General features: G+C 46.5%; 1 protein-coding gene across 1 annotated transcript; it reads left to right on the top strand.

Moving 5' to 3' along the window:
• Positions 1–38: 38 nt before the first annotated feature.
• On the top strand, positions 39–26,609 carry ggps1 (geranylgeranyl diphosphate synthase 1). Its single transcript, XM_036546655.1, has 4 exons — positions 39–365; positions 7,779–7,879; positions 13,451–13,521; positions 23,940–26,609. The coding sequence occupies exons 2-4, from the start codon at positions 7,807–7,809 to the stop codon at positions 24,693–24,695; spliced, it is 900 nt and encodes a 299-aa protein (XP_036402548.1). The 5' UTR covers positions 39–365; positions 7,779–7,806; the 3' UTR covers positions 24,696–26,609.
• The last annotated feature ends 320 nt before the right edge of the window (positions 26,610–26,929 follow it).

Raw genomic sequence — 26,929 nt, forward strand, 5'->3', positions numbered from 1 at the left:
CCACCCCCACCCCACTATACGCGCTTGCTCCATGAAGAAGGGATGGCGTACTTAAGTTGCTGTGAATGCGGAATAAGGAGGGCTGCGGAGCTGGGTGATCACAGGGCACAACTGACCGACTTTCAGTCTGAGTTCAGTAAGGATTTGTACGGGTAAAGAGGCGGCTGAATGAACTACCGCTGTCCTGCTGGGTTTATTTTTAGGAATATAATAAATAAAGAACATTGAATGCTGAGATAAAGGAAATAGCTAGCCACCTAGCTAGTGTTAGCAAACCTGCTAACCAGCTAGCCCCCCCAAAAAAACCGTCGAAAACGGAAGTGGTGAAAAAAAGTGCCCCGGATTACAAATTGCAGATCGACAAGGTGGGTGGAGCTATTGACTGTATTTACATTAATACATCTGTAAGAATTTATTTTGTGCGAGCAGATGTTGAGTATGTTCCGAAGACTGTGTGTATAATTAATCTGTACGACAGATTGAGTTCACTGGTTAACTAACTAATTTACTAACCCACCCATTTTCACTAGCTGTTTATCTGGCTAGTCTGACACTTTAAGCGCACGGGCACGTGATAGACAGCCGGTGTGTGCATCTCAATTGTCATGTACGGGCTCCGCAATTAGCTTCTGGGTGTCTGCCTTTTGATCACAGCACAGGTCTTGCTAGCCAGCTACGTACTGAGCTGTCTCTGGAAAGAGATGATGTAATGATGTTACAGACTGTTCTGCTACCTCATTAGAGCGAGTCATCAGGGCGGAACCCCTGTTTAGGTTGCGACTCGTCGTGACGTTGGTTAGCGTTAGCTAAGTTAACTATGAGAAGGGGTACCTCTCGGGATAGTGATTCGAGAGATGTCAAACGCCGCTGTCCATTATATGGGATTATAATGGGAGATATGATAGACTACCGCTGGCTGTGTCATATGACATTTACTTGGCGAATATTTGTACAATCGTTATGGCGCTAGCGGTCGTCTAACACTCAAAGTTTCCCCCATTCAACAATGTCAGTATGGCGAGAAATATACTATAGTTACTGTATTCGTTTCATCTAGCGACCTGTCAATTTGCAGCATTTATCCGGAAATTTGTATTTTCTTTGCCCATCAATTGTGGCATTCTGTATTTAAATTTAGCTTCATAGAGTTGGCCGTATGTCTTGTACAGTGTCTTAAAATCTGTAAAAGTTTACACAATTTTTGATATAGACTGGACAAATGCTTTCTTTACGCTCTATGGGATTCGGTATCCTGAATGTGAAACGGAGGTTATTGGTGTATGCAGAGCGTTGCGCCTATATTTTGATAGAGCAGCGGCGGTAAAATCAGTCGCTAGCTTGCTACTTTCAGTAGTCTAGCCTAGAACATTCTGTAACCTAGCTGTATGGAACCATGGACTTTGCATTCGTCCTTCTATCTAGCGGTGTTATGTCTTCCTTGAAGCGCTGTATTATAAGACTTCTTGTGCCCTAAAATAATATCAGGATTGTTAGTACATTAGCTTGCGTGAGCCCGTAGGGATTAAAGGAGGGGCCCAAATGCAAGTGAAAGTACGTGCGTTGATCAACGTGCATTCTTACAACTGCATTGTCAGAGTGCCGGATAGAGTACCATTTCCAGAGAGGGAAAGCCGAGCAGAGGAAATAGGAAACTTATTTCCCGACCCTACAATAGACAGTCAAGAGACACCACTTGGAAAACAGTTAAAAAGAAAATAAATAGTGGAATAGGAAAAAAAATAATCGTCAGCAGAATGTCAGTCTGCTAGCTACACAAATGCAGAGGCTGTCAGGTGGCTGGAGGAGATGCTGTCAGTGGGATATCGTGGGTTACAGAGGGGTCACCAAACTCTGCGGAGGGTTGTTAGACTTTTCGCCTGGAGTTCAAATTCAGTGGTGTAGTACAGTCCACAAATGCGAGGTGGATGCTGTCCACAGTAGTCTTATGGTAGCTTGGGGTTGGACTGCAGGTGCACTTGCTGCTCAGATGACTTTCGTGAGTGAGTGAGGGAGTGAGTGAGGGAGGGAGGTGGGGTGTGGTGTGGTGTGGTTGGAATAGGAAGTCATGGTGATAGAGCACTGCACTGTAACAAGCAGTGAAACGTGTTCTAGTCCCAGCAGGCTTGACATGCTGTGAATGCCATGGCCGCCATGAAGGTGATCCAGGTGTGTCCCACACCATCAAGATCAACAGGATGCAGGCCCAGAAGTTTGTAGTCTAGACTTGGAGATTGATATTGTGTCTGAGTTGCTTACAGAATGTGGTGTGTTTGTCTGTAGCACAGGGGCTCTGTGCAAAAAGGCTCTACCACCACAACATTTCCTGTTCTTGGAACAACTGAATATACACCCTCTTGTGAACAAAGCAGTCTCGGGAAATGGTTGGCAGTTAGGAAATCTCATAGATAAATATGTGCTATTCCATTTAACAGCCTTATTTAAGACCAGTTGTTTGAAATCAGGCTCATTTTATTCTACCAATTTTATTGGTAGAATTGTGAAACAATGGTAAAATTTGTGTAATGTGGTTTATTTATTTCCATTTGGTCTAAATCTTACCAGCAGCAGGTTCATACAAGGCAACAGCTAGTTAATCAGGTGTATAGGGAAGACATGACCGTGATTTTTTCCATGTTTGAAAAATAGATGAGTCAGTTTCCATCATTACAGAATCAGTTGTTGTGAAAGGATGTGTGCTTCATTTGTCTTGAAACAGAAGACCGTAAGTAAAGTCGTTTGATGCATTGTGAGCTGGAAGGTTTACTCTCACTACACTCGCCTCCAGAACTGAATACATCATTTACAGAATGGACCGTTGGAGAAATGTTGCAATCAATAATAAAGGAGCTGCTTGATATCTGCTGTACAGCTGTCCTGGGTCGTTGTAAAGGTGTTAGAATTGTTCCACTTCATTTATCGAGACAAAGTGTAGCTTTGAATGTCAAATCTAGAACCGAAGCAGTGAACGGAAAAAGTGAAGCTTCCCATAAGCAAAGTTAATTAGCAGTGGATTCTTACTAACGTGTGGTACTTTCTATAATGAGGGCTACGTGTAAGCCCTTATGATTATCAGATTCATTTTTCTGCGGTTCATTTGCAAATCAGAGGATTGAGTGTTCTTATGTATCTCCCTTCGATACATCAGGCTGTCTCATGTTATCCTTGTTTTGCTAAACAAGGCTGAAGTTAGCTTCCGATTCAGTGCTTGTGTTACAGTAACACCTACAGGATTGTAGAGCCAGGCCATGCAGTGCTAACCTATGAAAGGTAATGTTGGTCACAAGAAGCAGCTGTCATTGGTAATATGGTGATCTATAACCACTTTATTTCCATTTGTTCTGCTTCCCTCCCTTGCACCACCTCTCACATTCTCCATGCCTCCTCCTCTACTTCTGATTTTTTTTTTTCCTCTTGCACAATATAGCTTGGGTTGTGGGTGGTGCTGGTATGATCCCCTTATGTGCTGTCATGGACATCTTCTATTTATGTACTGTACACAAAAGCTTCAAGGTTAGCTTGGGTCTGACTGCTTCTCCTCAAGCCCTCGTTGAGACGTAAGGTGATCTTATTGATCTTAATTGTCACACCTGTCGATGTTTCGTGATACATTAATCACTTAAACAGATGTTAAATGTTACGTTGCCAGAAATGAACTTGCATTAACTGTATGCTCTCCCAAAGTTCTCTGCATTATTGGGGTCCCTATAAAATTTAATATGTGCACATGGTCAACATCACAAGGATGTTGTCCAGTTCATCATTCTTATATATATATTTTTCATAAGTGACTTTTAGGTACTACTATATTATAATTAATAGTGAACAATCCAATTACATTGCACTAAGAAAATTTTCTAATGAAAACAAGTTATGAGTTGACGCTGTGATTGTTCTGCGAGAGTTTGTCAGGACTATACAGCCTTGCATTAGCATGCAGGTATATGGGAAGCCATTTAAAAGCTGGCACACGTGGCACATAAGAGCAATAAAATGATACTGCTTGTACGTTAGTTTTATTTCCCTTTTTGGCATGTTATGTTGTCCATGCACACATAGGGAACTTATTGAGAGGAAGTGTAAGCTAGTCATTCATTTGCTCAGCATTCTTCTGTGACTGTATGTTCTGCTTTGTACAGAGACTCTTTGGTGAGTGCCTTACTAAGAGCTGATTACATTTGCCGGCTTGCTTGTTGGATTTTGTGCCATTACGTTTGATTGGGCTGCCGTGTTGTCGGGAGCCGAGAGCACGGTCACATCAGCTTTGCAGTGATTAGAGAGATGCGTGTACAGTTTAGCAGTTACAGCGCCCGTCGTGGTGCCATGACGAGGATGTGAATGACATGCGGCTAATTGTGCAAATACCCGTGAAGCCGCAGAAGAGCGAGGTCAGGGCCGGAGCAGGATGTCGTCTTCGTAATTCTTGGAAAACTGATCAAATTGCAGCCTTACGTTGATATGCAGTGATTGGGGGTAATTTAATTCAGTTACCATCTGCCACTCTGGCTATGACCTCGGGCAAGAAGCTGGTGGGCTGAGCTCTTCGTGTGATTGTTGGCATAGTGCATCCAGCTGAGATCAGAGGGATTTGGGTTGGGTTTGATGTCTAGCCTAGTTAAAGACGAGAGGACTCAGAAAACAGTGACAGTGACAATCATAAGGCAACAGTAAGATACAGAGGCCAGGGTGAGTACTAAGTCCTGTGATGAACGCTACAAGCATGTCTTCAAGCGCACTTCCAGTTGATTTAGATTTAGATTCTGATTTGTACTACTGTGCATGAATTATGACGTACTGTCAGTTAAATGTAGAGGAATACAGATGATTATTGGTGTAGTATTTTATTGGTATTTAAACTGACTGGCTGTACAATCCATGGCACATCTGAAGATGACACACCATGACAGAAATTGGGCATTTCTACAATTTAATGTTCAATTGCACAATGTGGGACAGGTGTCACTATGCTGAGGAGGTACGGCTGTGAGAATGTGCCACACCAGGTCATTGCTTCTCCTCACTGAAAAGTTTGACAGGAAGTGGTTGGTTTATTATGGTGCTGATTGCTTAGTCCTCACTTGAAGACCTTGGTTTTGAAGACTGATATGGCATGACACTTCAAATAGGCTGCATATAACAAGTGCTGTGGGCGGGACATTGCTCGAGACCACAGAGTGGTGACGACAGACAGAGAGAGGCGGCTGCATCAGAGCCAAAGTAGTGCATTTTTAAATTAATTTATTTTATCGGCAATTGGATAAAAAACAAAAAAAAACGATTCTGCTAAATTCTGAATATTGGATCTGATAATCGTTATGCTGAATGCTGAATATCGGATCAGGCAGATAATCGTCGACCCCCTAACGTATACATCATACTAAAGTGAACATAGAGCGTAACAGTGAGCTGTGAAAGCAGCATTAGCTTAAATCAGTGTTTATATGGTGCCAAACAGTACCTGCTGTTCTCTGAGCCTGCATTGCACTACCATGCTCATAATGACAACAGTGGCCTGGTCATGCTACTTCAGGTTTAACCTAAGGATTAAGGGATCAGCCCAGGGGCCAGGTGTAGGGATGGAAGCTGAAAGTCACTGAACTTCATGTCAACCAAGTGACTTTATTCAAACGTGTGAATGGAAGGGTTTTCCCTTCCAACTTATTTCTAGTGAGTTCAGTGTGTTGGTTGAATGCATATTTGTACTAGGATGACAGACCCTAGGGACAGTAAACTCCCTCCCTCGCTGCCTGAATGCTGAATAATTTGGGCAAGTTCTTCAACTCAGCGACCAGTGTGAGAGGCCTAATGAATTGGCACCAATGAATGTGCACCGTCTTAAGATGCAGCTTAAGTCCATTAGAAGGACGAGGACTGAATTCTCTGAGTTCGCTTGTCAGGACATGAAAGCACAGCCATGTCCAGCGTGTCATAACAGTACAAGAAAAACCACATAATATGCCAGACAAAAATGCTTTCTCAAAGGGTAGTATTTATTAGTAGATGCATTAATGCTAGGTTCTTGATTTATGATCCTTATCTGTACACAGATATGCTGCCAGAGTTGAACTCACAAGGGCTTAACAGTAATTCCTTAGGAGTCAGTTCCTTCATTGTGTAGTCAGTCATTCTCAGTGCTATTTAATGTAGCAAAATTACAGACAGCTTGTAGGGGTGCTTCTCTGGCAGGTTACATTTTAACTTCCTGAATCTCCTGTGCCCCTGAAGCACAGTGAATGACAATTCTGTTTGAGCCTTTAGATGTGTTATTTGATTTATGTAGTAGACATATGTGCCAACTAAGCAGCTTGTCTTGGGAATGTTCCTTTTTATTTGTGATGTTGAAAAGTGTTACTACTGTTGGCCGCACTGATTGTGCCTGTGGCTGCCAGCGTTAAGGGTTCTGTGAGGCCCCTCAGCGCTCAGGACATGGAAGGAGACATGCTGGAGACATGGGTCCCGGAAGCCGGGCTTCCTCTTCGGCTCCCTGACTTTGGCTGTAAAACCCTGACGATGCACGGCCTGTCTGCCATCAGCAGCCTCTCCAAGTGGCGTACTCTGAGGTGAAACCAGGCCTGCGGGTTGAGATTTACATTTAGATGGGGGCACGCCCCTGCTTTTTTGATGCACACTCCCTGACACAGGTGAATTGGGATGAGAATCAGCGTATGGCAACTTCTGATATTTTTTATTACCTTATGCAAGCTTTTACAGCCAGTAGTTTCAGAGACTTTTAGCCCCCCTCCCCCTTCCCCTGTCCCTAGTAAAAAGAGGATGATGTTTGCTTCTATTCAGTAGCAGTGTTAAGGGACTTTCATAGTGAGTGTGAGATGGCAAGGGTGGTCTCTCATGCTCATACCGTCTTCTGATGTCAGATGGGAAGCCTCTTTAGAACTGATCACTGGAGGTGCATAGCCATGAGAAATTATGCAAAGTGGCCTTATGTCATCCCCCATTCTCCTCGGGGTCGCAAGCTCAACCTTTGTCTTGTAGCGACAGGTGTGTCATTATCCAGCAGGCATCTGGTCTAGCCTGGCCTTTGGTCCCTCTGCATTGACCCGGGTCTGAGAATGCTCTGCCATGCAGGGCTCTCCTTCCCTCTCATGCACATTACATAAGATTGCTCTTTAAACAAAAGCCAGATTGTAAATGTAGATGTCAGCTAAGACGGCCCCCGAGCAGAAACTCTTCCCCAGCCTCTGAAGATGTCATCTCCTAAAACCAACACGCAGATCAGAGTAGATGATCCTATCCTGTCACTTACATTTGTAAGGGAAAACACGCTTTTGATTTGTGGAATGATATTGAATTTCAGATCTTGCTGGCAAATCATAGTGTGTCAGATTTTTAGTGGTGGGAGGGGTGTGTTGGGGGGGGGGGGGGGGTTGGATTTTTATTTGTCTTTGAAGTGTTCAGTGGAATGTCTTGGAATGTTTATTTGATCATTCCCGAATTTTATTGAGCTGTCAGGTCGTGTTAGTGTCAGCCTCAGCCGTCATCTTGCCAAAGCAGGGCAATGTTTCATCACACCTTGTCAGTTCATAACAAAAAAAAAAAAAAAAAATGAATTGCATGTCATGTTAAGTGTTCTGCTCTATCATAAAAACAAATTAGTGGCTAAATATAATACGCGGCTGTTCTTCTGTGCGGTATCCGCAGTGTAATCTGAGACCGTTGCTTTTGTCTTAGGGGGAAGGGGGGGTGTTCGTCTCTCCGTTTCCCAACATGTGCTGGAGTGCAGTGAACAAGCTCTGTCTCATTGCTTTTGTCGTCCTTCACGGCAGGTGCGCCGGTTCGTGGAAATCGCGAGCGATGGATGGTGACGAGAGGGCCGCCTCCGAGAGAATCCTCCTGGAGCCATACAAATACCTGCTGCAGCTGCCAGGTAACTCCCTTTGATGTCCTCAGGCGCGGAGCAACGGCGAGGGGGCCGGGAACGCGCGCGGGGGGGGGTTCCGTCTGTTCACCGCGTTCGGCACGGAAGGGTCCTCCCGTGCTTCCGGGAAGAGTTCACACATAAAAGCGCTCCTGGATGTCTGCATTCTGTCGCCTAGTTGGGCCCGCGTTTGTTTCCCTGCTGATGTCAGCTGAGCGGAGAAACGCCCACAGGAGCCTTGCCAATTAAGGGGCGCCGCGCTCCGCCGGAGAGTTCAGCTGTCAGGTTGCATACGCGTCGTATACATAAACGACACGACGTGAATACAGCGCCGAGCCGAACGCGGCCTTCCACCCCCTAGATGATTGCATCCACATTGCGGGAACCGTGCACGAACAGAATGTTATGTACTCGTTTGTTACAGCGTCTTGTTATGTAGCGCCGCATCTTTCAGCCTTGCACAATAATTGTGAATTCACAGAAATAGCTGGCTGTGTAGTTTCGGAATTTAACGAGGGTGAGTCAAGATTAAAGTCAGCATTGCTCATGTAGTCTTTATAATTCTGAAAAGTTAGACTTTTAAAAGCCTTTCAAGTGTGTGCCGGTAATCAAAATGCACTTTGAATTGCACAGCTCGTGCTCTCAGGATCTGTAGCGCCTTCAGTAAATTTGTCTGTTTCTCTTGGCGATGTTGGGCGCTTTCACAAGGTCCCTAAACAGCGTGGTGCGCGAACCGTGGGCAGGCTCTTCTGTTTCAGGTCATGTTTCCTCGCACTGTGTTAGAGTTGGTCTGACTCACAGATGAGCCGCACACAAAGAGCCCTCGCAGGGAAGGATGGAGGGGCCAGAGAGAGGAGTAATGCGACGCAGCTGCCCGTCTCCGTACCTGCTGCCGCCCCGCTGAGGAGGCCGAACACGCCGCCAGCGCTCGCACGTGTGAATGCCTCGCCCTCCCGCTGTTAACGTCGCAGCCGAGCGGGAACGCGGCGGGCTGGCTGGCATCGTTCCGGTCATCGTTACCGACCTCTGCGTTAGCGGTTGAGCGCGCAGGTTGAGAAGCGGGAGGTTAGACGGGGTAAGGGCGGGCCTGTAAAAAGGCCTTCGTCCTTGAGGGCCTCGGGTAGCGTCGTCTTTAGCGCGCGGGTTTGGCGTGGCAGCACGGAGCTGTAGACAGTGGCCCATAAATGCGTGCTCTTTGGAAGCCGGATTTGTTGTTATAAGAAGGAGAACGGCGTGCGGTTTGGGCCAACACAAACCCTAAACCACCGGGTTGATGGGGCTTTTGTTTTCCTTTTTCCCCCACAGCAAATAAAAGTGGAGCTGAGCGCAGTGTAGTCACAGCAAACCAAAGGAATGATGACCTGAAGCCCAGATCCCGGCTCCAAGCATTCCTTCATCCTCAACATGAAATTTATAGCGCCTCGCGGTGTTTCCCTCGAGCAAAATGCAAACCGCTAAATAATTAATGTGTTTGTCTAAACTTTCAGCTCAGGTTTCACAGGCTGCCAAATCGGGTGGGGGACATTTGCACATTGTCCAATTTGTGCAAGATTTTCTTTTCTTGTGAATGCTTAAGTTATTTAGACTTTATAATAGGAATTTCTGAAAGACAGCAGCAGGATCTGGCTGGCCAGTCTGTAAGCTGAAGCACTCCCCTCATAAGCTCTGGCTCTTAAGCGCATGGGTATCGCCTCAGTGAACCAATGGGAGCCATGGAGCTAAAACTATCCTAGCTCCCAGACAGCCGCTAACTTAAATGACCGTTTTGTTTTGGGGACTATGCTGACGAGGTGAATTCAGCCCTGGCCTATCTGCTTTCTTATGCAGGCAGGGCTTGACATAGGCTTTGAGTGTTGCACCTGCAATGAATGCTCATCTGTTCAACAAGTTGTCATTTTCTTGTGCTCAGTAACAGGGGTGCTGCGGCATTTCTAGCCAAAGCCTCGCGGCAAAACAGCTGAAATGTATAGCTGTCAGTGTGGGTATATAGGATACATTTTTAGAAAGTGTAGGAAGCTTGGCACATTGAAGATGTGCTTTGAAGCACCAGAGCTTTAATTTATTTACAATAACTGTTTGTCTTCGTGTTTTATGTTGAGTTTTCCATTTAGTTATGCAAACGGAGTGGTAAATGTCAATCGCCTTCCACAGCTGCGTGTGCAGTGGGGGAAGAAGCAGACCTTGGCTCTTTGCAGATATGCTGGTGTTCGCTGCACCTTAAGCTCTCTGTCTGCCTTTGTCCTCAGTTGCCACAAGAACGGCTGTCCAAATGGTTATTCCATGTAACTTTGACTGCATTGTTTTCCCATCTTGTTTAGGCTTTTGTGGTCGTGTACAAGTATGACTGTGAGCTATTCTCAGCACATGCTTTGCGGAGGTTTATTTTTTCCATGTTAAAGCAGTCCGAAGGCTTCCTTTGCGCATCGTTGAGATTTTCCTTAGAACTGTCAAACCGCCTTAAACCAAAGATGTGCTCTTCAGTAGGGCCGTCATTGTTGAGGTCATGTGTGTTTTGACTGCACCTTTTCTGACCTGTTGTTCACTGAAAAAGGCCACCAGCCTCCCAGCTGTATAGCAGTAAAGCTGTGGCTCACACAAAACGGTATGCAACAACAAACAAGCATGCTCATTCATGTCTGATCACTCTGTGATGTTAACGGTAAATGTTTACCATGCTATGGCATTCTCTCTGTCGCTGTTGAAGTCACGCTACTTTCACTGTAAAGTGCAGTGACAAGGCACGCTTTTGTGCGTGACACTGCTGTGTTTCACTGAACAAAAGTTGTACTATGCCGGTTTGGATATTGACTGTGTCAGTGCCTCACATCTGCACAGGTTTAATTTATCGCCCTTGTCTGATGGTTTCTCTTTGTTTTTGTCCCTTTCATCTGATTATCAGTCAAGCAACCTAAGCAACAGCCAAGTCAATTTTTGCAGGTCCAGTGACAGCCAGATTTTGTTTGTTGTAGTCCGTTTTTACAGTTGAATAGTCACAAAGTGCTGAAGAGTGCTCTTTCTCGAGGGATTAGGGGGAAAAAATTACTGGGAAAGCCCTAGGAAAAGGTGGTTGAGAGAGACAGTGGAATCTGAATGATCCAAATGAAGTCTGCATTAGCTGAAGTCCAGAGATTTGTTGAGGTCCACAGATTTCTGCGTGGCCATAGGGATGACAGGGTGGGCTCAGGTGCGATATGATGAGTGACCTCCCCTCCAGCAGTGGCCAGTGCGGCCGCGGACGACAGCGGTTTCCCAGTGCAGTGATGGTGCAGCCATTTTGTCTATCAAGGCAGCGGGAACCCTTGTCATCATGGGGCGGAGCTGAAGGAACACTTGTTGCTCGGATGGCAGGAGGGACAGAGAGCACTTAACGAATAATGCATGCCAGTTGAAGGCCATGTCCTTCCTCTTATTTGTCCAATGAACATGGTCTATCTCTGCTCATCAGGAAATTATGCTGCAGTTGGCCCTATCCTGATTACTTAGATCATGTGGTTAGATTTACTCTTAAATTTTCAGAACTTGCAATCAGGGCTTATTGCCGATGCGAAGACCAGATAATCAGTATTAAAAGCTTATTAAAAGGCACCGGTTTTTTCTGAATGAAGTTTTGTTCGCTGGCCCTTGTAGCACTTTACCCTCAAAGCATTTATGATATGCAGTCTCAGGAGGCTTTATCAGGTTAAAACATTGTTGTAATTATAAAATTAGTTCACTCTGAACTCTGGCTTATCAGTTAAATGCACAGGCATGATATGAAGAAATGGATCATCACCACATGGTACAATTAAGAGAGAGGAATTACTTACCAACGGGGACAGATTATTCAGATAATTGATATGCTTGTTCATCAGGCAAAATGAACTAAAGCAGGCTGCGAGTAATGGTCTGTTAAAAGGTAAGAAAGGTAAGGTAATAAATCTGTATGGCATCACTCTGTCAAGGGTAACTAACATTTATGTGCGAATAACTGATGTCATTTCTGAGTCAGGGCAGACAGCAGAATGTAAAAACTATTTAAAAGTGCTCAAGGACACTGTGACCAGTATATTATCCCATCCTGTATGACAGTGGTCCCGTCGTTGACCTGTCTGTGTCGGATAAACATTTGCCACACAGAACTGCTTTTATCCTAGAAGTAAGGCCATCTGTCTGGTGTAGGTGTTATTTTTGGAGGGAGGGAGGGAAGGAGATGCTGAACAGTTTTGATGAGTAGCTCTACACCACACCCCTCTGTTTGGGCTGCTGCTGCTTCTTTAGCTGGTTTAGGTCTGGCACAATAGCTGGTTTTGAAGAGTTAATCTGTAGGATGTGTGCACTCACGAGTTATAAAAGAATTCCATTCATCGGCTCCAGCTCGCAGTGGGAGGAGGTTTGGCTGGCCGTGCTGGTATGTAAGCAATGCGGCAGAGTTTGCCCGTCCGTTGCAGGGCACTCCAGAGACAGCCTCTGCAGACGAAGGGCAGCTAGTCGGCACACCTCGCTTCTTAAGACCCTTTCAAATGCTGGTTTCTTGTGGTTATTACATGGAGTGGGCGCCGCAGCAAGCTGCTGCTGTTTATTGCAGGTTTGCAGCACAGGTCTTTATGCGAAGGTGTTGCAGCGTTTCCTCTTCCATGGTACAGTAACATACTGCCTTGGGAGGAAAACATGTATGCGTTTCTGTTCTAAATCTGGGTCTGATATTGTTGCCTTCAATTTAATTTTAGCTTAGTCTGTGCAGCAGCAGCAATTTCAAACATGAAGTTGTTTGTGCGTTCTGTGCCGCTTGGTTGGAACGTGTGATTCATGTAGCAGTTTTTTAAAAGGGAGCAGAAGGTGACCTAAGTGAGTGAAAAGTTTTATACGGAACACATCGTCCACGGCTCAGAGAGACGAGAGCTCCTCCCACCACGTGAGTAAGAGCAAGCTCTGCCTCCCTCTCCGAAAACCAGAAAACAACCTTACAGACAAGATTTTTATTTCCAAGCTACTCCTGTCGAGGGTGTTGGCCTTGAGCCTGGCCCGTGTGTTTTTGAGGAGGCTGCCAGTCACGAATCCTACCATGAGATTTTTCATTGTTAAGACTGGCTTTAGCGTCAGTCCAGGGAAGGACACTCTGAAGGACCTCTGGGTAGGACCACTCCGGGGAATATTGGTATCTGTTGAAATAAATCCCACCCACTGATAACGCCCAGGCTTCTGGGAATGGGGGTCAGGGATTTGCTGCTTCCTTTGTGAACCCTTGTAGTTTGTCCATATGTAATCAAAAATCCATCAAGGTGTCTTGTCTTTTTCCTCAGAGACCACTGTGAAATTTTATGTTGTGGTCCAAGATGTCGGCTTCCTGTAATCGTTCTGTTTTTGCACACTCCTGTGGGCATGATTAGACTGCGTCATGTTGGGTTATTAGTCTGGGTTTAAGTAAGCTTTAAGGATAAGCCGACTGCCTTTTGTAGGTTAAGTGTCTTAAAATATTGGTCTATGTTTCCTCAAACGACGCCCTTCACATCACAGCTGCATGGTGTGTACGGGGTTGGTGGATGACTCTGTAAGCGTCTGATGTTTGAATTTTCACAAGTGTTTTTTTTCCTATCTTAACAGGGAAACAAGTGAGGACAAAACTTTCCCAAGCATTTAACCACTGGCTCAATGTCCCAGAAGACAAACTGCAGGTAAGAACCAGTTATCTCATACCCACAGTTGTAGTTGATAATGTGAGTGAAAGGAAAGATGGTTGTGAAGTATAAGCTGTTTGAATAGTCCTCATTTAGCTGCCGACACCTGTGTATTCAGCACAGACGGCATTGGTCGATCCACTGTGTTGGTGTGATTGGCACATTTACTGGAAACTATCAGACTCAACTGCAAGAAGGTCATAACGATCAAGTTTTAAGTTTGAGCTCGTACTTATATGAAGTATCTACAAAGATGCCATCCTCATGTTTTGATAGGTCTTGTAATCATTGCTCGGTTGTTTTATAATCTACTGCCTTCAAAAACACTCTTTCTTTCTAACATTACTTTCCCAAATCGATAATCAGATGAGTCACCCTCCCTGAATGCAAAGCAAGTTGTCACTTATTGGATAAAATTGAGCTGTGCTGTATCTCCCAGCTGCCTGGTAATGATGTGTGATCAGTGATCCTGTAGTTTCTGTGTGCGCAGGGAACAGACAGTTGCATTGAGATGGAAGTTGTCTGAGTTCATAATGCCATTTTTTTCCATCATTATCACAAGAAAAGCAGGAGTGGCCTGTTCCGAGAGCTTGCTTTCCTTCCTCTTTACTGGAAGCTGTACATGGCATCTCCTGTTGTGTAATCCTGTTGCTAATGCAGCTAAAATGTTTGAATCTACACCAATAATAATGAACGTTCTCACGTCCTGTAAGCTGCTTGGGTATGTTAAAGCAGAATACTAATGCCAGTAGGGTTGTGGTGTCTGTATGTTTTTTTTTGTTTTTTTTGTCCTTTTCTTCCTGAGAATCGAAATGGTGTCCTGCCTGAAAGCTTTGTCATTTTTGGAAATTTAAGATGGGTGCCAGATGCAGGGAGGGCGGCCCCTCTCTTCTCCGGTCCTCGTCGTCCAGGTCATTTCCCACTAAATGGTGTTCCGGACGTCTGGCGGAGGGCGGACGTCCAATGAGAGGCTCCGTCTCGGCCTCGCTCTGTCTCAGATTAAGAGCTGCTTCCCTCAGCCTGCGCTGATGGGACGGGGAGCTGGCTCTGTGCCGGGCAGCCATACCCCCCCGGGGGAGCGTCGGGGGGCACTGCTGGTCTCTGCCCCGGCTCAGAACACACAAGGGCCTGCAGTGGGGCATTACCGCTCCAGAGCGTTACCGGAGCAGCCAGCTCTCTCCCGCATCCAGGACACCAAGAGATTTTTATCATCAGCGCCTAGAGGCCCTATCAGTAGAGCGTTTTACCAGCAGATGTTAAACCCCCTCCCTCCCCTCCCCCAAAACTCTCTGGGTAGGACAAAATCAATGCAAATAGATTTTGGCACATAACCATCGCATCATGGGCCATTTGTAGATTTCTTAATATTTCCAAATTCAGCTTTGGCCCTAATGGAGCGGTGTAGTGTTACCGGTGCGGACGGAGAGAGAGACGAGCGCATGGGTGTAAAAATAAACACATGACCTCATGCTTTTCATTACTGTGGAAACTCGCTACAGTGAAACATTACCGCTCGGAGGAGACGAAAATGAGCGTTTTAGTGACAGTATACCACATTCCTGAGCTGTGGCTTATCACTGTTCACTTCAGTTGGAAATTGTGAAATTGTGAAATTATTTTGTGGTTCTTAAATGTATGTGGGTTTACTTCTGCTGTATACTTGATCAGAGCATTGGTACAAAAACCTAGATTTCACCTCTAAACATCATACACTGTTTAGAGTGATGTACATTAAATGCATTAAATAAAAGTATTGGTTTATGAGTGAAAATTTCATAAAATGAGAAAAATAGTGAAAATGTTTTGAATTGGTTTATGATGTTAACATTGATCAATTGGCAATATGTAGGGCATTCAGATGCAGGTATTTAAGCATTTTGTTCAAGGAGTCCGATACTCCTTGCTCAAAGATATTCTAATGTTTGTAAGAAACTAATGTAAATGTTTTTAGCCTGTGTCTTTGAAATGAGACCGTTGTTTTGTTAATATGTAAATACAAAATCTCTTAAGCAGATATGCACAGGTACGTTGTAAAAATGCTGGTTACACTGAATGAACAATCTTGAGTGACGTAATACAATCATTATTAGCTACGAGTGATTGAGTATGTACAGAGGAGGAGGAGCATAAAGGACTATTTATAGAAAGAGTTTGCAGAGTGTCCTTTCAGCTGGACGCTGGGACGGCCGACCGGTGATGTCATGTTTGTGTGTTGATTATTTTCGCTGCAGCCGCGCTTGTCTAGAGCACAGTTTGTAGCTCCCGTTGGAGGGCAGCGAGTGACGCGGGAGAGGGAATATCAGGTACTGACTGCTCACTCTGCTGTTCCCGGACAGCTGAACGGACACCTGTCTCCACTGTCTGCCACCGCGCGTCTGCACGGTCCAATTGGTCCTGCCTGGTTTATTTCGCGTGGCTACACAGCGCTTTTTTCCCTGCGCCGGTCGGAGCCAGCCGTGAGGTGGCGTATCTGTAAGCTTCTCCTCGCTCCCGGAGACCTCTGCCCCGGTGCGTCCATGCGGTCGAGACCCGTCCCGAGCGTATCGAGTTCCGGCATCCTGTTGAAAAGCTCTTTTTTTTTTTCCTCTCAGAAGCACCTGTCTCGGACACGTCTTGCTGGCGTGTTGGCGGGCGCGTACCTGCGCCAGGGGTCACCTGAAACGGTGGGAGAGGCACACCCCCCCCCCCCCCCCCCCCCACCAGGCCCTTTGTGATAACGCACCTCTCGCTCCCAGGAGCCGTGTTGGCAGGATGATGAATCAGCACGACCAGCCGGAGAGCCAGGCCTTTCTGTTTGTGTTTGTGATCCTTTGAATTTAAAAAAAACAGACACGTCATTGACACAGTTTAATTATTCCTGTACCCTTTGCTGATCTTTTTTTTTTTTTTTTTGTATTGTGCTTTCCTCTGCTGACATCCACAGTGCCCAGTACAGCAATGCATGTAAAACCTTTTTACCCTTGTATTTCTTTCCATCTTGGAATCAGCACTGGCTAACGTGAAAGAGGTGTGTGTGTGTGTGTGTGTGTGTGTGTGTGTGCGTGTGTGTGTGTGTGTGTGTGTGTGCGTGTGTGTATGTACTTTATGTGGCACTCTGGTAGTTTGCCGATTTGGAATTCTTATCTATACCCCCAATTCACATTAAATACGCATAAAAACATGCCCAGATTGCTTTGATCACAATGTAACTGAACTTGGCTTTCGCTTGTGTTGTACTCTGCCTCACTTGTAAGTCAATTTGGATAAAAGCATCTGCCAAATGAATGAATGTAATGTAAATGTAACTAAAACAGGAAAATATATTTTGTGATAGGCAAAATGTAAGGCTCATTTGTGAACTGAGGCCTGTTTATAAGCTTGTTTAAAAGAAGGAATGCTTCTGACAGGTAAGCAGTGCAGTACAGTCATGCAGACTGACATGAGGTGGGTGAACCTCCTCTCTGTTCACTGCTTGCGTTTGATGTTTGATTTGCGTTAGCTCAGCCGAAGAACGCCCGGCTCCTGATTCAAGCTGTTCATCTGACCTGATGCTTTTCCACGTCTCGGTTAAATAAGGATCTGTGCAGACTGAGATTTCCCGTCCTTCACCAGCACCAACAGATGCAGCGGGTCTGCTGCAGACACCGGGTCTACTGCAGACACCGGGTTATGCAAGAGCAGCATATGGCGTTACTGTCGCTCAGAGGCCCGTAATTGTGGCTGATATTCAAGCGCTTTATTTATCTGAAAGGTTGTATGCGGTTATTGACTACGCTGTGGGTGGTGGTAAACGGAGAGGTGTATTAGCTGTGCCAGTGCAGCAACAGGAGCTGTACAGTATCTCCTAACAGGGGCATACAGTTGAAACTCAGCTGGCACTAACTGCATGGTTTTGTTAGAATTAAAAAGTACAGTAAATTGGCTTCTGGGAGTTACAGTTTTATGTATACATATATGTGTATATATGTGTGTTAAACTAACTCCCAGAAGCCAATTTACTGTATTTACTGCAGATATATAATAATCCTAACCCTAAAACACAACAAATTGTGTATATATATATATATATATATATATATATATACACACACACATGTATTTTTTCATTGGTTGTGATTTTGTTCAGCATATGGCTTGGTTTTTTATGCCTGAGAAGGATACTCCAGCCTGGCAGTACTGGGCACTCAGTTGTATGACCACATGACCTGACACACTTTATACCTGCCAGCCAGCTCAGCCTTGGGGCACTGTTTATTATAAAGGGAAATAAAAACATCCACCCCCTCCCAATAAAGCTTTTTAATGGGCCTCTGTAACGGGGGAAGGAGGCGCTGCCTGATTGGTCGGGGAATGCCTTTGGTGATTTATAAGGGATAATGATCAATGAAGGCCGCTTCCCGCAGTGAGAGCTCTCTCTGTCCTGCAGCAGCACCCACTGGCGCTAAGCGGACGGCACATACGGCGTTTACCGGCAGGCGTTGCGTTCCCCGAGTGGCTGGGGATGTACGTGCTCAACGCTGCCTCGTGTGGAGGGGGGAGTACTTTGAGCCAGCCAGTGAGGGGGGAGTCTGTTTGGGAGCTGAGTAGCCTAGTAGGCTGGGGACATTTCCTCAAGCAAGGCTTGACTGGCCTCTTTCTGGAGCGCTCTCCTTTGATTTCAAAACCCCCATCTTCTGTTGAACCAGAAACTGATGATAGATGGAAAACATGTCCATTTTTCAGTAAGTAATAGAAGTTCTGATCTTACGAGTGGCACAATCAACGTCGAATGGGTGCATCTTCCCTCTCTTCGGCCAAGACTGCGGCCTCGGCGCTCTGTTGTCTAGTTTATGCGCTAACATATTACAGCTGGAACCTGCACAAATATGTGGCTCACACATTATGTACATATTTCACAAGTAATTAAGGAGCAAAATGACAAGGCTATTAGCGGGTCCTCTTTGAAATGGCTACAGCGAGGAGCAGGTGGATCAGAGCAGCGGGCCCAGCAGGGATCCATGCTGAGTCTGATTCTCAGCCCTCTGCAGCACCAAGCAATTATCCACATTTATTAAAAGTGAGCCTGTGCTTCAGAGCCCGGGCACTGAGATGATGCTCTGTGTTCAGGCCGTTCGACCCGCCCCCACCCTTTCCGCTCAAAGCGTTTAAAGGGATTGATGCGCAGTTCAGAAACTGGAGGGGGCTTGCTTCCTTCAGTGATGCCAGAAAGCCAATGTTATTGTGCTGCACTCTTGACTCTGACTAGCCAGTGCTTTGAGTTGCACATAGCCAAGCAGCGAGGGTGTGCGGGTGGTGAGGGTGGCCTATCCAAGAACCGCCTGCTAATCAGGGACTCAATGACACCACATTCCCACTGGTTTGGCCGGAAAGGAACAAAGACGAATTAGGAATAAGTAGCTGTGGAGGGAAGGAACAGCCACATGACGAGCCAAGAGCTGATGCAGGGGAGTAAGTTTTGCTGATGGGTTTAAGGTAGGAAGGTGTCATGTTATCAACAGCCTAGTGGCCTGGCCCCAGGGTGTTCAGTTTTATTTAAGAAGCGATTGGGTGCCAGTGAACGGAGACATGGAGTGATATGAGAGGCCATCTTACATAGAGTTGCAGTTGTCCAAGTGTGATAGTACAAGGGCCCAGGAGCTGGAAAGCCTGGGTGGTGCAGTCTGAGGTTCCTGGGGGGTTCGTTTCAGGTGAGGGTACCTCTTTCCCCCTCGTTTCCGCGGGACGGGTTTGAGATCTCCCCGCACGGCGGGCGCAGCGGCGGCCCTGATTACACGCTTTCACCTCCGGCTCGGGAGCGCTCTCCCCGGCTGTGTGAGCGGATTCATCTGGCAGTAAACTCTCCCTGAACCCGTCACAAAGACCACGCTGTCATCATTAACAAGCAGCCAGCAGTCTGACAGCCACCGCGGAGAAGCTGCCTCCACATCCTACCAGCCACTGGTGTCAACCCCAGTGGAGCCAACAATTTATTCAACTGTCTCGTCAGCGTGACGTTTTTTTTTCCTATGTTTTTTCCCCTTCTCTGCCACATTTCATTCTTCCTTCGATCAGTCTCCGCAAGCCGTGCTACACCCCTCCCAGGCGGTGCGTAGTATGTTCACTCCGATGCCTCCCTCCTTCCGGGGGTGACGTCTCACTTTTCGGAGCTCCTTCCCAGAGAGAGAGGGGTGGGAAGATGAAGACGAGGATCTGTAATTCATTTCTCCCTCTCCCTCTTTCTCTCACTCTCCCCCTCCCTGCGTCTCAGAGGGATAGAAAGTGATGCAGAGGGAATTCAATATCTGTGATTGTTTCCTTTTCTCTTGGCATGGTTAGACTTGTTGAGTAGTTTGTTTGGTGAGAAAGAGGCTGTGAAGTTGCCATTGCAGTCTGGTGTTACGCAGAAAGGAAGAGCGCTCTGAGCACACTAACAATATCCAGATGAAGGTTTTTTTTACTGTAGATCTTTGCAGATAAAATAAGAATGCATGGGAATGTTCAACCATTAGATTATTACTGAATTATTTGAATTAGTATTCATATGTTTGCTAAATAAAAAAGCATCTGGTTGTATTTTATTCCTTCTCATCAATATTTATGAAGAGGGGCTTAAGAGCACTCCATAAAATAACGTAATTCATTGATTCTGTTAATGTCCCTGCCTGATGTGTGAATCTCTGCAGTGAGTCATTACTCGCAGAAAGAGCTGGAGTTCCGCGCGTTGCTTGGGGTGAGGGGGAGGTCAGTTATTCACATATTTGATGTTTGGAGTCATAGAAAATTCAATATCAAACTAATTGTAAGTGCAGTTGTAATTGCAGTCTTGAACCCAGTTCAGACGTGCTCTCCCACCAGGGGTCCCGGAATAGCTATGGACTGTTTTACAAATACTCTCAGAATTTCAGCAGCCCATCAGCAGAACCATCAGGCCGGGCTTCAGAAGTTAGCTTTCAGACATCAGCAATTCCATCCCCTTCCTCGTTTTCTCTCCCCGTGTCGTAGAGATCATTCCAGCTTTACTTAATGTTTGAACCCGGCGCCGGCTTTGGACGCTCAGTTACCCGCTCGTACAAACGCAAAGTACAATGAGCGCAGATGGTGCGATCAATATATCACTTTGTCCTGAAGGGAATATCCGCCACCACCGCCGCCGTCTCCGAGGCGACTGAGGCTTGCCTGCAGTGTGCGCAACGGCTCCCCGCAAGAGCTGGAGGGGACTTGTTGACAACGGCGGCGACACTACGGGGGGGGGGAAACAACAAGCTGAAACAAACCGCAGCTATTATTCATAATCTGCGTGCATCTTAATGATATCTGCTGAGGCTCGGCCCTAATCGTGTCTCTCCAACATTAGGCGATAATGTTTTTAGCTGGGATTTCATTTGTTAACCATCGCTTCGAGCGCTTGTACAGAGGTTTTTTTTTTTTTTTTTTTTGGCACATTACCATGATAATAGCATTATTATCCTTATTTGATTGGGGAAGATGGTGCTGCATCTCCACACAGATATATTGGCGGCGGTGTGTGCAGTAATGAAATTCTCACCCCGAAGGGGGAATGCACATTTTACTCTGGGCTGCTTTGTCAGCTCTGGAACATGCAGCTCTCATTCTTTTATTTTGCAGGAGAATTTAGTTTGTCATGAGTTACGAACTACGATGGGGGATGCCTTGAGGCCTCAATCGTTGCTTTCACTGATAAATGAAAGACTGAAACGTGTTTCTGTTACCCTGCCTACTGCTGAACCTGTGGATGTTGCACAGCTCTAACTATAGTGTCATTCTTTCCTCCAGCTGCAACGAAGTGTCTCACTGTATGTGAGTGTTTAGTGTGATGGGTTGGGCAGGTGGTGAATGGGATTTGTAGTGTAGTGAGTCTTTTAGTGTGGAGATGTTTATTTTGTGTAGTACTGTGATATATTTTGATTCTGTGTTCTAGGGACTGTTGTGTTGTAGTATTCTTGGCTTCTGTCAGATTGCACAAGTTAACTTGTGGTGGGGCTTGAACAGAGTTATGCTCACACTCACTGGTCTGGGAGTGTTGTTAGCCTGGTCTGACACTGCTTGTTTAAATTGAATGGATACACTTATGTTCTATTGTGCTAGAAGTCGCTCTGGATAGCAGAGAGTGTCTGCTAAATGCATGTAATGTAATGTGTTGGGCAGGGGAGTGGATGGGACTTGTAATCTGAGTTGAGCCCTTACTATGGAAATGCATTGGGCAGGAGGGTGGATGGGGTTTATGGTCTTATGCTAGCCTTAGTGTTCAGCGGAGAGGCATGTCAGACAGGGGGTGGATAGCAGGAGCCGGCTGACTGCGTGTCAGTCTAGTTGAGGGATGGCTTGTGTTAGATGGAGAGTTTGGAGCGGCCAGGCCTTGGCTTCAGGCCCGGTGAAGTGCCACTCTGTCCTCTCTGAGAGGAGAAGTGCAGCACCGACAGCTTTGATTACAGCCGCACGCTCGTCTCACCCAGGCCACACGGAGGCACGCCGGCTCACTCCACGGGTCTCACTGCAAAATTCAGGACCTGACTGCTTTTATTCAGCTGCCTGTCAGAATGCATGTTCTGTGGGAGGAACTGGAGGGGACTCATGAATTTCTCAGGTTTCTGAATGCCCCTGCTAATTGTTCTACAGCACAAACTCCTGATTTTGATTATTCTGATTTATATACTGATCTGAATAGAACAAAGTATATATAACTTTATTCATCCCCACCTGAGGCAACTGAGAAGGGAGTGTTACTGGTAAATCGTCAACAAAGATACCATATACAATGGAAAGGTGCCATAGACAAATGTCACATTAAACACCCCCACGTATAATAGAATTACATACCATGACAACATCTTTGCAAGGGCCTTGAGACCCAAGAGATTAGAGTGTAAGAATGGGGAAAAGAACCAGCAAACATAAAGTTTAAAAACTCTGAAGGAAACAGAGATACCCCCTACCCTCATAGGGACCTTTGCTTTAATTAGTCATGTTTCTTATTTAAAAGTTGGGGGAGAGAAGCTGGTGGTGTGTCTTATTTTATACTTTTAGTGTGTTCTATAATAAACACCTGGTTTAAGACCAAGATTTGCAGCCTGCTGTTCTCTATCCTGTAGCACAGTGCCATGTTTATTAAATAAATATTTATGTAGTATTAATATCTTATATTTGACTTGATCCCGTTTATCTAGCCTTTTTTGTGATTTTTTTTTTTCCCATTTCTAGCCTGTGCTCAGGAGAGTATCCTCTATTTACATCATTTTGTCTTGCCACAAATTGTACTGCCTCTGTTTATTTACTATGAAATTGCTCTAAGAGGATGAAGCTGTTCAGCTTAAATGTGTTTCTCACGGGCTCTGGCCCAGCACCTTAAGCAGTGCACTACAGCTCACCGCTGCCACTGTGCTAACAGAGGGACAGGGTCATTTAAGGTGAGGTGAGGATCTCCCTGACTTTGGGCAGGGTGTTGTGTTGGGGAGCCGTGCAGCGCATTCCCGGTTTGGGCCCGAGATCAGAGAGGACTGAGGATGCTGGGTAAGGGCAGGGGGCTGGGCCGTGCCCACACGCCGAGCGTCACCATTAATTATACTAATGACTCGTATTTCTCGATTTCCCCCCCCCCCCCCCCCCCAACCCCCCTGTGCGGTCATCCCTGCCATATGCATCCTGGTGTCTGGGGGGGCGAAACTGCAGATTTGCACGGGAGCGCGTTCTAGAAAATTGCAAAAAAAACTGTCCCTCTCAAATCGGTTGGGGTCGGAGGTGCGCGCGTGTACGCGCCAGCTGAGCGGGCCGAGCCCTCCTTCCTCTCTCAGAGAAAAGAGAGCGGAGTGTGTGTGCAGTACTGCGTCTGGTGCAGTGCCAGTGCCACAGTGGCTGCACCGCTCCAGCAGGGCCCTGATCTGGGAACAGTCCTACTCTCAGGCCTGCTGTAGGAGAGGAGGGAGGGAGGGGGGTGGGGGGGGGTTGCTGTGTAAGCTGGGCTCTGGCCTTACTACAGCACTTTGCAGGAAATGCCTACGGCTCACCATTACAGCACGCAGCGAGCTGGAGCTCCAGAGACATTTGCTCAGTCTCTCACTCCCTCTCTCTTGCGCTCCCGTTGGAGTGATGCAGGCCGAGCTAGTGTCTCCCTCTAATGAAGCTGAGGCCCTCTGCTGGCTGAAGGGGGTACAGTTAGTCACCACTGATAACTTGACTCCTGTGTGATATTACATTACATACACATTTAGCAGACGCTTTTATCCAAAGCGACTTCCAGCACAATAGAACATAAGTGTATCCATTCAAGTTGAAATTATGAAGTAAACCAGTCTGAAAATATGTTCAGGTTGTGGGCTGGAACCTGACCTTCCTTTTTTCAGTCATTTTACAAACCAAAGCATTACCTTACAAGTGGAAGGTATATCACGGTGAAATCTTGACTGCATCATTACAGACATGCCTTGTCCCCGTGTGCGCAGGTGATCATCGAGGTGACGGAGATGCTGCACAACGCCAGCCTGCTGATCGACGACATCGAGGACAACTCCAAGCTGCGGCGCGGCTTCCCCGTGGCCCACAGCATCTACGGCGTCCCGTCCGTCATCAACTCGGCCAACTACGTCTACTTCCTGGGCCTGGAGAAGGTGCTGACGCTGGAGCACCCGGAGGCGGTGCAGGTGTTCACGCGGCAGCTGCTGGAGCTGCACCGCGGCCAGGGCCTGGACATCTACTGGCGGGACACCTACACCTGCCCCAGCGAGGCCGAGTACCGCCGCATGGTGCTGCAGAAGACCGGCGGCCTCTTCGGCTTGGCCGTGGGTCTCATGCAGCTGTTCTCCGCCTGGGACCGCGACCTCAAGCCCCTGCTGGACACGCTGGGCCTCTTCTTCCAGATCCGCGACGACTACGCCAACCTGAACTCGCGCGAGTACAGCGAGAACAAGAGCTTCTGCGAGGACCTGACGGAGGGCAAGTTCTCCTTCCCCACCATCCACGCCATCTGGTCGCGGCCCGAGAGCACGCAGGTGCAGAACATCCTACGGCAGCGCACCGAGAACGTGGACATCAAGCGCTACTGCGTGGACTACCTGGAGAAGGTGGGCTCCTTCGCCTACACCCGCCAGACACTCCTGGACCTGGAGGCCAAGGCCTACAGCCTCATCCAGGAGCTCGGGGGCAACCCGGAGCTGGAGGGCCTGATCAAGCAGCTGAGCCGCATGTACAAGGAGGAGTGAGGCACCCCCCTCCCCCCCCAAGGGGCGTCCCCTCAGCCCACGACACACAGTGACAGCGTGTCACTGCAGAGCAAGTGGGGAGGTCGTCTGTCAGAAGTATTCCTTCTTAGCGAGCTTATAAACAGACCTCAGTACACAAAGGAGCCTTACATTTTGCCTATTTTTTTTCTATCACAAAATACTTTTCCTATTTTAGTTCAGTTATGTTGTGATCACTGTGATCAGGGCATGTTTTTGACATACTTAATGTGAGTCGGAGGAGCTGTGAAGGTGTAGAAGGCAAGATTTACGTATCAGAAACTACCAGAGTGCCACAAATACAGTAATGTACTTTACCATTTCATACAGATCTGGAGTAGATTTCTTTTGTCTTTAGTCACTTATATACAGCATGAAAATGCTACTGTACCTTTTTACCTTTTGAAGCAGTCCCCTTGCCATCTTACAGTGAGTATTGTGTGTGTTGGTAAGTTAGGTTTCGTTATGTTGGGGAGCCTCAGTTGGAAAATGGAAGCAAACCCGAAGTTGTCTAAATGTCTCTTGTATTTAAATGGCTGCCTCTGAAATCAGTTTCAGACCTCACCTGCTGCATGTAGTGGTTCGTATAACTGACCATTCTGAGCATGTCATGTTGAGACACTCAAGACCTTTGAAAAGAGGACCTCTGGAAATATGATTGAAACAGTTTGGGTTGGAATATTGCACAGCTGAATTTAATTCTTTGCAAAGAACTCCAAAATTGTTAATAAAAACTCAAATGTGCTGCCAAAACCTTCCGCTGCCTGAACCTTTTGAGATGTGATTTAGAAGGGCCGACAGCTAGAGATTAAATCCATTCCCTCGCGATTGCACGTCGACCGGAGTTTCCAGGGGAAGGCAGAGCTGTCAAGGACTCGGCTAATGAAAAGGCATTACTGGAACAGTTCTCAGATCCTCATACCGTCAGATGGGCCGCGTGATGAACTGAATCGTGTAACCAGACTCATACATTCAAATGATTCGTTTTTAATTACTCTATCACTAAAGATCTGTGGTGCGCAGACAGAGAAATTGCCTTAAAGATGACGTTATTCTGCGATGCATACCACACAGCGTTAGCCAGCTACATCTATTGATGGTTAATACACGGTTTATTGATACTGAGCAGAGTTTGAAACGCTATCTGGACAGGATTTGTCACGCCTGCCACAGTTTATGCACCACCAAGCTAGCCTGCTCCAGGCCTGCCTGGCAGGGGCTGAAGGGCTGTTTGTGTTACAGACTGCCCCCTGCTGGTCGTACCCTGCAGGAGCTCTGAGCAGTGGTTGGCGCCAACCACCCCCTCCCCTCGCAACCACTCCTCTGCAGGCCCTTTAGAAATTCAGAGCTAATATTAGACGGCACCAGGGCGGCTCGCATTCAGTATGTAATCTGCTGTCGTCCTCCCCAGCTGAGCACGGGTAAGCTTTGCACTCTAGTTTATGGCCTCCCAGTGGCTTAATTCATTTATTATGATTTTTTGGGGGGGGGTGTTCCATTCTTTACTTACAGTGAGCAAAGAAAGTTTAAAAGCACATTATTGCTTGGGGAGAGCCTTTTGTTGCTGGTATTATGGTTGCTGAATGAGGACAATACAGGATATGCCTTGGGGCTTCGGGCATTTATTTATGAACAATAGTAAACCCTTTATCTAAATTAATATTTGAGTCCCTTCTTTGGTCTACTGCCATTTCTCTATATGACTGTATTTGATTCTGTGGGAAGGAGAATCATGGACCAGGTGAGGGCAAGTGGAATGGTGTTTTGTTATGTACAAAAGACTACATACTGCTGTATTTATGCACTGTAAGAGGCTTATTTTTTGTACTGATCCATTGAACAAAGTGTAACGTTGATGGAGAAGTTCTAAAACATGGAAAAATAAACCAGTGTGAAAGCTGCTTCAAGCCTTGTGACTTCCCTGATGTGCGACAGTCTCCCTGTCTTAAGCAGACATGAATCCACAGGCACAGGTTCCGGTCCTGGATACAGAAGGGAGTGTGGTTCATAATGGTGTACATATTTCGAAAGTTACGCTTTCATCCAGAGCAGAGAGCTGTACTTTCCACATTTACGTCACACTCCTTCTGATGGCAAAGGCAGAGCTCACTCACACACACACACACACACACACACACACACACACACACACACACACACACACACTCTAATCGCACCAACCCATCAGATATAGTGTGTATGTCTGAGTGTGTGAG

The sequence above is a fragment of the Megalops cyprinoides genome, chromosome 15, assembly GCF_013368585.1.
Source record: "Megalops cyprinoides isolate fMegCyp1 chromosome 15, fMegCyp1.pri, whole genome shotgun sequence".
Taxonomy (NCBI): Eukaryota; Metazoa; Chordata; class Actinopteri; order Elopiformes; family Megalopidae; genus Megalops; species Megalops cyprinoides.

Excerpts from the sequence above, each read along its gene's own strand:
- ggps1 (XM_036546655.1), top strand. The coding sequence starts at position 7,807 with ATGGATGGTGACGAGAGGGCCGCCTCCGAGAGAATCCTCCTGGAGCCA. Across the intron at positions 7,880-13,450 it reads ATACCTGCTGCAGCTGCCAG|GGAAACAAGTGAGGACAAAA; the intron begins GTAACTCCCTTT and ends CTATCTTAACAG. Across the intron at positions 13,522-23,939 it reads TCCCAGAAGACAAACTGCAG|GTGATCATCGAGGTGACGGA; the intron begins GTAAGAACCAGT and ends CCGTGTGCGCAG.